This window comes from Hoplias malabaricus, chromosome 10 (assembly GCF_029633855.1).
Source record: "Hoplias malabaricus isolate fHopMal1 chromosome 10, fHopMal1.hap1, whole genome shotgun sequence".
In the NCBI taxonomy this organism is placed as follows: domain Eukaryota; kingdom Metazoa; phylum Chordata; class Actinopteri; order Characiformes; family Erythrinidae; genus Hoplias; species Hoplias malabaricus.
Genome location: NC_089809.1, coordinates 35,073,004 through 35,087,840, shown reverse-complemented (window position 1 = coordinate 35,087,840; position 14,837 = coordinate 35,073,004). Strand labels below are relative to the sequence as shown.

At 38.9% G+C, this 14,837-nt stretch overlaps 1 protein-coding gene across 5 annotated transcripts in view; it reads left to right on the top strand.

Moving 5' to 3' along the window:
- The window catches only part of xylb (xylulokinase homolog (H. influenzae)), a 61,145-nt gene that overhangs the window by 29,254 nt on the left and 17,054 nt on the right, over positions 1 to 14,837 (top strand). For 3 of the 5 annotated variants that reach the window (XM_066684089.1, XM_066684093.1, XM_066684092.1), the window contains 2 exons: positions 3,044 to 3,131; positions 13,190 to 13,284. In XM_066684089.1, coding sequence (XP_066540186.1) covers positions 3,044 to 3,131; positions 13,190 to 13,284 — 183 coding nt within the window. Of the gene's footprint in view, positions 1 to 3,043; positions 3,132 to 3,267; positions 3,328 to 5,419; positions 5,539 to 13,189; positions 13,285 to 14,837 lie in introns of those variants that run through there. The other 2 variants (XM_066684090.1, XM_066684091.1) reach the window with 2 other exon arrangements.

Here is a 14,837-nt window from a genome sequence, read left to right as displayed (position 1 = left end):
TTTGTTTGCAGACCTTGGGCTTTAATGCATATTTATGAATGTACTGTACACATTTTGCGTGTTTCAAAAAGAGTCATTTGTGGAGCGTGGCTAATGTACTGTGTATTTGCATGCACTAAGTACATCTGTCCCCAAGAGTATAGCAAACAACATGTGGCCACAGTGTTTTGTCTTGATGTTATTCAAACTTCACAGTTGTACAACGTGGCCAAAAGTATTCGGACACCAGAATATCAAATCCATATGTGCATGTTGAGCGTCCCCTTCCAAAACCATAGGCACTAATAAAGAGTCAGTACCATTTTGCTTCCAAACCAGCTTGGACCATAGCTTTAAAGATGACTTAAAGACTTCATTAGTTAATGAGTGTGTTCTTGTGTATGTAGATCATACCAATTATGTCTAACACATTGCATCCTTGTGTCAGCAGAGAGCACATCTTTAAGTAGATGAATTCACTAATTAGGAAGAGTGACTGTAAACTTATTTTAGTACTATAGTGTATGACAGATGTTGACATCTGTACCAGCCTACATCATTCTCCACTCATTAAAGCATATAGTGAGTTACGGAGTAAATAGTTAATAAAATCCTCCAGCTTCCATTGAAGAAATATTGTCATACAACTGAAAATACCATATCTGTGAATAAAATTTTATATACTTTCACTGTTGGAGCAAGACCTTTATTCATTCATTCATTCATTATCTGTAAGCGCTTATCCAGTTCAGGGTCGCGGTGAGTCCAGAGACCCTGGAATCATTGGGCGCAAGGCGGGAATACACCCTGGAGGGGGCGCCAGTCCTTCACATGGCAACACACACATTCACTCACACCTACGGACACTTTTGAGTCGCCAATCCACCTACCAACGTGTGTTTTTGGACTGTGGGAGGAAACCAGAGCAGCCGGAGGAAACCCATGCAGACACAGGGAGAACACACCACACTCCTCACAGACAGTCACCCGGAGCGGGAATCGAACCCACATCCAGGCCCCTGGAGCTGTGTGAGTGTGACACTACCTGCTGCACCACCGTGCCGCCCTTGGAGTAAGACCTTGCGTCTTCATTTTTGTCATTGAAAGTGCCTGCTGCTTTTTAAAATATCATGGTGAATGGACCACTTGGAAAACAATCCCGAGCCATTAACTATCTTTCATGGTTAAGAATGGTACATTTTTTAAGACAGCATTAATACCTTCTCCTGACTTTATTTTTTTATGACAACACATCAAATTTATGTGGAAAGAAAAAACACGAGAAACAAATATACAGCACTGATGCAGAACTTGGAGTGAAGTGTATGCTGATGGGTACTTTTATTTTATTTATTTATTTTCCTCCCCCTCTCCTGCTCAGTTGATTGCTCATAATGCAAAACCACATTGTGCATAATCAGTGTAGTGCATAAGTAATGCAACAGAAGGAATCTTTGCTAGTCTGACTGAGCTCCGCTACTGTAAGGAATGCCAGCAGAATGTCTGCTGTTATTCAGTGAATACTGGTTCAACCAAAGGAACTGCAGTCTCTTTTCACAAAACAAAAATATCCTCATATGTTTAGTTTTTCTTGGCCGCAGCATAATTCATTTATACCTAACCAAGTGTGTACTCTACTGGGTAAAATATCTGAGACCACACTTCATTTAATTCATTTCTAGTTAAAAGAATCATCATTTGATGTTAAGATATTCATTTTATTCAGGAGATATCTAAAGATAAGTTAGATATAAAAGGCATGTAAAGAAGAATTTTTAAATATAAAGATACAGCGAAAATGGGACTTTTAACAACCATGCAAGACCTGTCAAGAATTCTTTACCAAAAAAATAACATATACAAGGATAGTATGTTGCAAATTAGACATCTTTATCTAAAGAATATATACCTGTCTTTAGTGAGGTTTCTCTGTATTTTTGTGACAAGTGTGCTTTGATTTTAAATGAATAAATGATTTGTTAATGAATGCTCAAAATCATTTTGTACTAAATGGCCACTTTGACTGGCAATCATTCATTCATTCATTATCTGTAACCACTTATCCAGTTCAGGGTCATGGTGGGCCCAGACCCTACCTGGAATCATTGGGCGCAAGGCGGGAATACACCCTGGAGGGGGCGCCAGTCCTTCACAGGGCAACACACACATTCACTCACACCTACGGACACTTTTGAGACGCCAATCCACCTACCAACATGTGTTTTTGGACTGTGGGAGGAAACCGGAGCACCCGGAGGAAACCCACGCAGACACAGGGAGAACACTCCTCACAGACAGTCACCGGAGGAAACCCACGCAGACACAGGGAGAACACACCACACTCCTCACAGACAGTCACCCGGAGGAAACCCACGCAGACACAGGGAGAACACACCACACTCTTAACAGACAGTCACCTGGAGCAGGAATCAAACCCACAACCTCCAGGTCCCTGGAGCTGTGTGACTGCGACACTACCTGCTGCACCACCGTGCCACCTGGCAATTAGATCGATTGAATGAAAATAAAATGCCATGTGTATGTATGAACCAAATTTCCGTGAATCTCTTAAATGATTCCCCATGGAGCACTATACTGCTTGCCATTGTACGTCTCTGCAGGTCAGTTCTATTATCATTAGTTCAGTAAGGCTCTAGATGGCAATACAAAACTGTATTCTGATTTTCTAATTTGGATACGCCCTTAAAAACTTTTCTTCTGAGATATGCGTGAACAACTCGTTTCTTGCTTGTTTGTTTACCTCAAAATCTCTGGAACATTTCTTTCATACAAATGAAAGTTTCCAACGTAACTCATATAAGTAAAATGACTCACTCAGTTGTGTTTAACAGGTAGAAAAGTGTACACAAGGGGGCAGCAGTAACAGTTAAACAGTTGTTGCTGCTCCATAAGAGCAGTGCTTCACATCAGGGACACTGTATGTCCTTGTTTTTCCTAGAATCAAATATCCATTCCAAGAACCATTAAGTGTCCTTTATTGTTAACAGAGCATTATCAAAAATGTATTTCTCACTAAGATTTGACCTCATGCTTTTTGCTGCAGGTTTTATCTGATGTCTTCAATGCTCCAGTATACACTATTGATGTGGCCAACTCTGCTTGCCTAGGAAGTGCTTACAGAGCTATGCATGGTAAGACATATCTAAACATACATAAACATTGTTACAGGTATTTGACATTTTCTCTGAAGCAGTTGGAATAAATGCTGTTGAAAAGCACTCAGTACATGTGTGAAGTCTTGAAACTAGCTTATGCCAATTGCCACAGAACCTGAAGACTAGAACATGGACATCTACTGAAGGTATGCAGAAGCTTGCACCTCCAAGGAAAGCTTGGGTGAATGATAGAGGTGGTGTTGATGAACCAACAGGCAGACTGTCCCTGTGGTCTGTGTGGATCCCAATGCCCATGTGTAATGACAGGGACACTGTTCTGAACAAACGGCTCCATCTTACGGATGAGACGTAAATGTGAGTTCCTGAAAAAAAGCAGTAGTGTGCTACCCTCAAGTCCTGCTAAATCTACTGCTGTGGTCACTTTAGTTCTTCTAATCACCTCCATCTTTAATTGGCATAATTAATCCCTCTCATCTCCTCACTGCCAAAGAGCCGATATGTGTTGAGGGTACCAGGGAGACTGGCTGCTGTCGCATCAGCCATTTTGGTGTTGGTTTAGGTGACACACTAATGTCTAAGAAATTCACTGCATTTTGAGTGTCTAGAAAAGCACTCTATATAACTATCATTCATCATTACTATCATTACTTTAATATGTGTTAACTCCACTGGCTTATTTTAGATATGAGGATGTTTTCCTGGGATTCAGGCATATGTTTTAATAGTGGAGGAAAGACCTTGTGTGTGTGTGATGACAAGTCAAAGTCATCCTTAGTGTCCAACATTGCACTAATTAGCTTCGTTTTCTAAAGATTCAGCCCCCGTTACTCATCCTTTCACCTAAAAATACATTAAAAAAAAAGACTCCCACCCCCTGATTCACTACCTCTTCTAGATACTACAGAAATATCAAATTAAACAAAATACAGTTGATTTTATGCTCCATAACCCATAAATCTGAATGTTTTGAAAGCACAAAAATGGTTGTAGAATGGTCATGCAATAACGATCTGTCAATGTGGTATGTAAAACCACACAGATGTCTTACTGGGACATTACTGTGTAAAGATAAAATACTTTGACAGTTCCTAATCTACTCTCTCACTCACCGTCCTGTAAGAGTTGCAGTGTATTCTGCACCACACTCCTCTGTGCAAGGACTCGGTCACATGTAAGCTGGGGCTGATCCTTTGTGAATGCTTGTTCATAATTCTTGTACATATGTCTCATTGCCCCTGTGAGGACTGTGATCCAGCCAGACTCATCGATTCGATTACGTTAATATGACGTGATGGAAAGGGTCCTTTTAAGTTGTCTTTGATCCTGTGCACACCATTCAAATTGCTCTTCCAAAACTGCCCACTCAAATGGGATACGTCCTGATGTCTAATCACGGTAATTCAGTGGAGGGCTTTAAAAAAATCATGTTATTGGATCAAACATTAATTGTTTTTGTGCTCTGTGTTTGTGGGGACACTGCTATCCTTTATGCTGTCCCTCTGTTTTTCATCTGGCTAAGTATCAGATGATATGATGTACTGGATGAAACTACTGCCTTCCACATGGAAGTGAACCTTGGTTTTTCCAGCATAGGGTAGGAAAACTACACTGAACCAATGAGAGTCCTTGGGAAAGACACTTAATGCTTCAGTAATTCACTCTGGATACAAGCATTTGCCAAATGCCATAAATGTAATTGAAACCTGCACACGAAATGACTTCCGCCATTGCTTTTGTCTTGTATCGTATAAATCCATGGGTTTATGATTTCTTAGCAACATTCCAGGCAACATGCTTTTGTTAATTAAACAAGAGTAGGAGACAAAAGCAGCCTGGGTTCTTTTGCTTGGAAAATGTCATGCCATTTCCGTAGAGACTGCTGATGCATCTGCACTCCTGACCTCCACACTGCTCCTCTTATTTAAAACTGTAGAGCCTACATAACAGTATAGTGGATGAATACAGTCTCCACATGTGGATGGTAGAAAGTGGGAGGGAGTGAATGTCTGAATGCCTGTCACGTATGTATTTGCAGACAATACAAAATCATACATCATCAAAGACTTGTACAGCTAGTTGGCAACATAAAATGTTCTGTCTCTAGACTTTTGTTCCATCAGCAGCACCTCTTCCATGTCTTCTTTTTTCTTTTAGTAAACTCATGTTATGTGCAAATATGATTCCCTAATGACTCATGATGGGATTGGCTTCTAAGACAAAATACTTTCAAAGGTTTCTGCTTTTGATTAGTGCATTCATCTACATTGTTTACTTATTGCTGGTGTTTAATTGTGCCCCCACAGATTCTACTTTCTATTTCCATTGCCAATAGGATGCTGGAGCTGCAGCATATGAGCCTAAGTTCTCAGCTAGAGAGGTATAAATAACCCTAGTATGTTCAGAAAGGAAGCTGCATTTTCTGGAGTCATGGAGCATTATCTAGTACCTTTAGGACGAGTTGGAGTGATGTCCACCATTTTAAAATCTGAATTCATGTAGCATAATGCCTTTGATTAATGACTAAAACTGGTACAGAATGCTAAGTAATAGAATGTCTGGGTATAAAACATTTTCAGCTAAGAATATGACACAAAGTTATTGCAGAATTGAAACTGTCACAGTGATGTGTCAGTACTTGAGACCTGTTTCAGGTACTTAAGAACCGGTTTCAGACATGTAGTGAACGCATTCTGCTACATAAAGCCTAGTACATGGGTCTCATAGTGTAATGTAGACATCTTTGTGACTGTTTACATAATACCTTAGTACACAATAATTTGCATAATAGCTTGGTGTCATAGCCTTAGCTGAAAATGTTTTATCCACTGAGCTTCTTCTCTTAACTAGCTTTTTGTCCTTGCCAGCGTAGAGTAGGCAGGAAAATGATTATGTACGTTCCGCTGCACTGACGTACTTTCATCCTGACAAAGGCACCAAACAGTGAGGTGCTGAAATGTTCAACATGTAATAGCGTGTGACTCTGTGGTCGATTAATTCAAACAGCTTCCTGCAAGCTGCAGCGTCTAATGTCCTAATCACCGGTTTCATCAGGCACCCACTCTCTAGTGATTCACAGGAGGCCTAACGCACGCTTCTCAGTCTGAGCTTGCTGTGGCCTGAAAGAGCTGACGACCTCAGCACTGATTAACCTGTCTTTAATGTCAGCCTGCCGAGAGCCACTGGCAAAGAAGCCAGGATCAAAGCCACACACTGACTGGCTTGATATTGCAATTTGTGCAGACTCCATTACTGCCAAGTCTGTTCAACAGTGTTCAAGCACATGGTAACTCTATCTCACTAATGCTTGAGCGTCTGAGAGAAAAAAAAAAAAACATCCAGAGACTCTAGTGGTGATTGATATAACACTGGAGGGAGTTGTTAAAGCAACATTAGGTAGGATTATTTTGCTGCAGGGCTCCACTACAGTCGAAGGGTGTATTTCGCTTTTATAGCACAGTGCTAAATTCGAGGAGGAGGGAGGGTGTTACACAGTGCAGTTTCTGCAGTGCTGAGCCCGGTTAGCTGTCTCCTGTATTTGGAGATCTTTCCACTTTGAGCAATCCGGAACAGCAAAAATAAATCAATATTACCTGCCTATTTAGCAGGAATAGAGCAAAAATCCTCATCCCGGTTTGTGCTTTTTAAAGTTTGTAGTTCTCTCAGTTTTCTTATAAATCTCTATATGTCTTTGTAAACACATTAGACTGGTTTTGAAAATGTAAATAGACCTGTGAGCTAGCAAATGGTGAGGAAATTTTCCCAAAAAAAAGTGTTTTTTGATTACAATCATGAACGTCACTTTTAATGAGTGAATTTTGCCAAAATTCAAGCCTGCACTAGAGGAGTATAAATCATTTCAACTGCACTGGGCTGTGTAGCAGTGAAACTTCATTCTCCAAAGTGATTGAGCAAGAATGATGTTTTGGACGTTTGTGATCCAAGACCAATCGTCCAGCACAAGCACCTGACGTCACTAACACTCTTGTGGCTGAAGTCCTTACAGAAATATTCCATTATCTAGCATAAACTTAAAAATGTACCAACAATTGATGATAGTTCTAAATCACAAACAACACTTCAGCTCATTTCAGAGGTACGAAATAATGCTTTCTTTCTTCAGAAATCACCCTATCAGTGCACTGTGGAGATCATTCTAGCCACATTGGTATTGATGATTCAGAACATCCTGTTTTATTTCAAGCATTTCTTTGGAGCTGCAACTTAAATGAGTGGAATTAAAATGTATTTTAAATGAGATTTTATATGCAGTATGTGTGTGTAATATTTACTGTTGCTTTCCAGTTAAATCATGCCATAATACTAACATTACAGGAGAAGTGAAAACTTAATTTTCAATGGAAGTGAAGGTAAATTTTATTTCATGTAAATCTGAAGCATTTCTATTGGTTCATTCATTATGAAATTTCCACTTGATGTGAAGGACAGCTGCTGTGATCAAACGTTTTAAATTAGACAAGTTATATAAATGTGTGGACCCAAATATATCTCATCCAATATGTTATTTTTAAAAACAAGTTAAATAATAAATAGAGTTGTTTCCTATTCGTGATTATAGCATCCTCCACTTTACTGTGAAAACAGTCCACTTTATTTTGAAATGTAATTGCAGGGATTCACATTCATTCAGCCACAAGAGCAGTGGTGAGGTCCGGTCCTGGTGTTCGTTTCATCTTAAAGGTGTTGGATAGGGCTGAGGTAGAAGCCAAACTGTTTCTTTATAGACATTGCTTTGTGTGCCAGCACTTTTTTCATGAAAGGACGGAAGTCTGTTTAGAACACAATAGCAAATGTTGCAATCGAGGACAGTCACTTTTTGCGCACTTCAGCACTCTGTCCTGTGAACTCGATTGTCTCTCCATTTTATAGCTTAACTGGTTTTCCACTCCACAAAAATAGTACTTCCAGTTGACCAGGGAAGCTCTGGCAGGGCAGAAATGTAATAAATTGGACAGTGCCACAAGTCACTGAGGTCCATGCCTCTTTTATTTCAGTGTTTGTCTGTTAGCAATTGGTGTGGTTCAAATGGACAAACCCAGTAATTAGGAGGGGTGTCAGTATACTTTAGGCTGTGTACTATTATTATTTCACTACAATAAATGATATTTTCTTAAAATATCACTACCATTAAAACAAACTATATATATATATATATATATATATATATATATATATATATATATATATATATATATATATATATATATAACCCAGCATTAAATTCATATTGTATGCTGAATCTGATAACGTTTCTAATTAGATTCACTCAAATGGGCAGCCCATCTACTTACTAAACCCTATTGTATCCTGCTAGTCCCAATTCCCCATCTGGTTTAATCCTAATCCAGTCATATAGAAAAATGAATGAAGAAAAATGAGCCTCACATCTTACGGTTGTTAATTAAAAGCTATAGCACATGCTTGGCTTGAACTGGCCACCAGGAAATGGTCTGCATGCAGTCTGGTGTTCACAGGAACAATAGAGTGTGACTGGTGTTCTAGTCGATGCAAGTCCATTTTTATTACATGGAGGGCTCAGTTTAATTGTAAGTGGTTATTTATTATATTCAGCAGTGGCAATCAGTGGCACAGAATAGAGATGTGTGGGACAGGTTCAGCTCAGATAATACACGGCTATCTCAATTTCTCTTTGACCTAATTGCATTAGTATCAGTATTGCTGTCCCGCTGGACTTAATGGCCTGGAAGTGATGGGGGGGGACACTGAGAGCAGTACAGGTGATATGCAGTAAGTGCCCCCCTATTGTGTCTGCTTTTGCAAGAGTAACTTAATCTCACAGGGGTTTTAATCAGACTCAAACTAATAATGTCTCTCAGTGTAACCTAAAGTGGACTTGACTTAATGAAGACATTGCAGTTAGTGTGATATTCTGAAAATAAACCCCAAATATTTAGAGGATAATAAAAGTCAAAAGTACACACAATTTCATTGATGTAAAGCAGCATTCTTATGAAACACCAAAAGAAATTTGGGGGTTAACAGTGCCCCAATGTGGAAATCTTAATCCTGTTAAATCCTGTCTGCAGGAACATCTCTTTTTATTTCAAATTCATTCATTCATTGTCTGTATGCGCTTATCCAGTTGAGGGTCACGATGGGTCACAGTGTCTACCCCGAATCACAAGGGAACCAGTCCTTCACAGCCGACACACACTCACATTTTTGAGTCGCCGTGTTTTTTGGAGTGGAGGAAACCCACGTGGACACAGGGAGAACACACCAAACTATTCACAGTCACCCGGAGCGGGGTCTCGAAACCACAACCCCAGGAGCTGTGTGACAGTGACACTAAATGTTGCGCCACCGTGCTACCCCAACTCTTAATTAGTTAAGCACAAATAATAATGGTGTTGGAAACTTGTACATTGTGTTTTCAGGCGTATTTGTTTATGGCTTTGACATGGATTTGACATTTTAAAACTTCAACAGTGTGTATTTAGAAGAAAAATAAGTAGCGATTCATCCATTCACCTTTATGAATCAAACTCGATCCTTTACATCTGACAGCAGCGTATAGAACCCGACTTAAGAAATGTGACAAGATCAACATGTCTTGCAGTTACCTTTTCAAAGGTGGCAGGATTTCACAGATTAGAAGAAACCTGTGACAAACTTTCACCTTTCATTAAAAGTAGAGGGTGAGAACAGTTTCTTCGAGTCAGTGGATTTTACAGAAGCAGCCTCCAGCTCCTCTGGAAGGTCAGGATGCCATAAAGGGTTGTATGAGCAGTGGTGGGACCTGAACAATACAGCCTTTTTTCACTCTACACACTTCTTTGTTTGAGTGTTGGCTGTTAGCTTTGTTGGCTAAAACTGCTAAATGTAGGAGTATATGTTATTGCTCTTTTGTTTCCAGAGACTTCTGCTGCTTTTGCTGTCGCAAGCCATACGTTTTTAATCTTGAATGTTTGAATTGGTTTGATCATCCTTGACTGTCTGGCCCATTTGTATGTGTTCAGCAGTATTCACAAACGCTTCTATGACCTTTATTAAAGTCTACAGATAAGTTTCAGAGTTTGAGTGTCACTGAAAACATGCCACAGGAGCTATTGCCATGCATTGTTTCTAAAATACATATTATTAATATTTATTTATTTTACAGCCCACACTTAACCACATTTTGGCAAATCTGGTAACATTTACATTCTCTATAAGAATTGCTGTGAAATTGAGAAAGAATGATTATACCAAAGCAAACAAGAATAAGGTTTAGCATCTCCTACTTCTGTCCTAGCAGGGGCTTTTGAAGTCACATTTTAATAGTCTGGGAAGGTAACAGAACCCATACATGAAACCACTTCTAAGGCCTCTACACACAGAATTTTTTATATGTTAAACTAACATTATTTTATTAATATTTCCAGTTCAATATTTGTGGACGTTTGAAGAAAACTAAAACTCATATTCAAAGGGATGACTGTTTGAAGCAACTGTGTCAACCACAGAGACATGTCTCCACAGCACAGACTTCCTGACATATGTCTCAAACATGTGTTGTGTTGACATCTCCAAAAGCAGCTCACACTGTGCATATGGACTTTAGTCTTTTGGGCAGAACTATGTGCAAAGAAACTCTTTCTTTTTATTCTTAAAATAAATCTTTGCATGTCTTTGCATATGCAGTCTTAATTTTCTGCTTTTTTGTTAATCCACCTAAGTATAAATGTATACCAAGGCATGTTTCATGAATAGATGTACACAGCACAAATAAAGTTCAGACAATTAAGTGTCACCATTTGAATCCTGTTTATAAAGCAGTACAATAAAATATATGACAAATATATTTATAAATAAACATTGAAATTTACTTTGATGCACAGCTGTAGGGTCCTGCGATTGTGGGTTTGAGCCCCGCTCTGGATGTCTGTCTCTGAGGAGTTTGGTGTTCTCCCTGTGTCTGTGTGGGTTTCCTCCACATTCCAAAAACAGAAGTTGGTAGGTGGATTGGCTATCCAAAAGTGTCCATAGGTGTGTGTGTGTGTGTCACTCTGTGAAGGACTGACACTCCCTCTAGGGTGTGTTCATTCATTCATTTATTCGTTTATTATCTGTAACCGCTTATCCTGTCCAGGGCCCCAGTGGGTCCGCAAAGCGGTTACAGACAAATAAATAAATGAATAATTTAATTAATTAGAACTTTAATTTACTTCGAAACCTACGGGTGGCACAGTGGCTAAACTGGTCACATAATTCCAGGGTCCTGAGGTTGATTTCAAACCCTGCCTCTGTGAGTATGAAGAGTTTTATGTGTTTTCCACAGTGAATGTGTGAATTTCAATTTTCAATTTTCCTCCCACAGTTCAAAAACAAAAGTGCACACATCTGTAAGTGGATTGGCCATGTGAAAGTGTTAATAGCTGTGAGTGTGGGTTCCCTGTGATGGACTGATGCCCTGTCCAAAGTAGGCTCTGGACCCACTGCAATTCTGAAAAGGATGAAGCTCTTTTGTAAAAAGAAAATTATATACATAATGTATCTACACTACTTTTGTTAACGCGACAATTTCCAACTTTTTTTGAAATAATAAAAATATTCGTTGGCAATTAAATTATTCATACTCACATAGCTATTTGCAGTTATTTTAAAAAGAGCAAGTCTACATGTAGCAACTTTTCATCAGTGAAATATTTCTGGCCTTCATTATTTCAGGGTTTGGCCTTGTTGCCTAGCAGCTGCTGTCCTTGAGGGCAGTGGGTTTTCTAAACAGTTTGGGTGTTGTTGCTTTATAATAGATACTCTTTGTGACCTTCTTCAGTTTTCTACTCTCTGACAGTCTTTTTAAATTTGGTAACATGTTCTATGTGTTGTCATACCAACAGGCACTGATCAACATCCTTATCACACAAGATGAAGATATTAATTATAGTACTTATTTTTGAGATACACAAAAGCAGCTACATCAATAACAAGCAATGGGCCCTGCTGCTGTGTAATGTTAGTGTGTTGTAGTCACTTACTATATACAGGGTGTGTCAAAAGTTGCAGGACACTCCTTTACCTAATGGTTGAGGGGGGCCTTTTTAGGCTATACCCAGAACATGGCTGACATCTTGAAAGCCACCATATTGGATCAAGGGCAAGCTTTTCCAATGGGAAGATAGTCATGTAGCATATCGCAGGACACCCTATTATTTAATTCTGCTGTTGTGCTGGAAAAGTGCCACAGGTGTAGACGGTCACCATGGTGAGTAATTGGGAAGAGAGGTAGGGCCACCTTACACAAAGATTGAGTAAAGCCAACTGTGGTTTCTTGGACTGCAGACCTTGGCTGGCAGCAGCATGACTGGGGATCAAACTCTCAAGCTCCCGATGAAAGGGACATAATTAAATTTTAGTAACCAACATATACATTGCACCTGGAAAACCCATGCTCTAGATTGTGACTTGCTGTTTTACAATAATTGCTGTAACATTAAACAACACTGCAAGTTTCTTTCACTGCTGAGTTTGCCGATTCACACTGGTGTTTCATCAGAAAATAAATAATCGGGTTCAGTAGTACTGCCTAAGGGGGTCCCTACACCTAACTGATCTCATCACTGACTCCTTGCACTCTGCTTTATTCAGATATCCATTAATATATTTTGGCAGGCAAAGAAAATTTTGCCAGGTGCTTTATGTTTTATAGGTGCTTTTGTGTTGCGCTTCTGTGTGTCAGCTGTTCATAGCTCACCTGTAGTAACTTGGCTGGGTGCTTGACTTGTCAGGACATCAAAGTGTCCATGACTGAAGCTCATAGGGCAAATTTCTCTTCCTCTATTCATCACTGTGTAGCCTCAATTTTTCAATTTCCAAGTGTACCTGGTTGCCCTTACCTGAAATACCCTGTTTTCCACATTTAGTTTCTGCTGCAACCAGTGATCTGAGAGAGTAGATGTACCCAAAGGTCAGCGGACACAGAAATGGAAGCTTTTTGGACATAAAGCGAGTTTTTATATATATATATATATATATATATATATATATATATATATATATATAAAGTGAAGCCTCTTGGCTAATGCTTCAGTGACTGATTCTTCTTTTCTTTCTAGGACTTGTTGCTGGAATGGGGGTGTCATTCTCAGAAGCAGTGAGAAAAGCCCCTGGAGCACAGTTGGCAACCACGCCATCCCCAGGGGCTGAGGAGGTAGGGCACTTTGATCCAGCAACACATTGCCCAGACGTGTCTTGATGCCAGTTTTAAATCAATTGAAAATTCACCTCACGCGTTGATCATCTGGAAGCATTTTATTGCAGAGCTTTTCTGAAAAATGCCCCTAAATCACCAGATTTTTCACTCACATATTTTCACTCGCATAGTTCAAACAGCCTATAATTCTACATTGTTCTTGTAGTTATTTTCTCTGTTAGATACACTTATAATGTTTGTGTGGGTTTATGTTCCAAAATGATTGTAATTCACTTTTACCCAAACACTTTTTACAGCTTCATACCTTAGAAAAAGGCTGTTGTTGTTGCAGGCCGTTAAGAAAGATGTAAATAGTCTATTTTCTGATTGGCTGCCTTGGATTGTGAAAAATACAAGAAAAAAAAACATTCAGGTTGGAACTAAACTGCTAAAGGCAAACATCTTTGAAGATGGGACCAAACCTTGTGCCTTCAGAAAGATACATTACAAATGATAGAATTTCACTGAAGGTTAATGTAACAATAATTTTTGGATTATTATTATTATAAATACTTCTAGAGTATTTCTGTTCAATATAAAGGGCAGCTGGTGTTTTCAAATCATGTCCCAAAATAATAAATACATACATAAATAGATAGAAAAAACAGTACAAGGTATAGTTTCAACAATAAAAGTATATGGATGTTTTTATGACATCACAAAATAATTTAAAATTGGTAGCTTTTGCAGCTTAGTTTCCATAAGTATACTGTATTAATTTAGCGGTGGATTTTTGAAGTTTTGACAGCGTTTGACGCCAGACATTATTTTTGAATGTATTTGATTAATACTTTGAAACAGCTGACCCCCAGTTTGTCCAGTATACAATCTGCTTATCACTGTCATACATGTGCTCATTACACACCTGAAGAAGTGCTCCTGAGTTTTCAGAGTATTTGGTGTTCTCAGGATATGGCTAACAGATGGATGTGCAATAAAAGCATGTGTTCAGGCAGTAAATAACACAGTAGAATATTAGCAATTTTTCCAAAAGATTTGTTTAATATGGACTTAAAGCTAATAAGCCCAGATGTGGTGGTGTGTGTCCTTGACTTAATGTTTTTCAGATCTCAGCTCAGCTTCATATCAACAAAACACAGAATGCATTTTAAAGCAATTACAGATGGTGTACGCCAAGTTTATTTCATTGAACGTATGCTGTTGAAGGAAATGACTTGGACTTTTTTTGTTTACAATGTATTCCATCTACAATGGAGTAATATTTTTCTTCCATGTTTTTAGAAACATAGAGACAGACAAGGTACATTATGCAGTTGTACTGAATTTTAGCAGTGAGTGAGTATACAGCAGTATAAAAATGACTTCCTATAATTAGTATGCTCAATAATGAGTATACATACACAACAGAGGACACACACAGAGTGCACACTATACTTTTCCCTGTTGTATCATGCAGGTCATAGTTAAAGCAAAATTCAGTTTTCTCTCCCTCGCTCCTCACAATGCTTTATTGCTTTTTTCAAGCAGTTTCAAGACTTTGAAACTTTGGT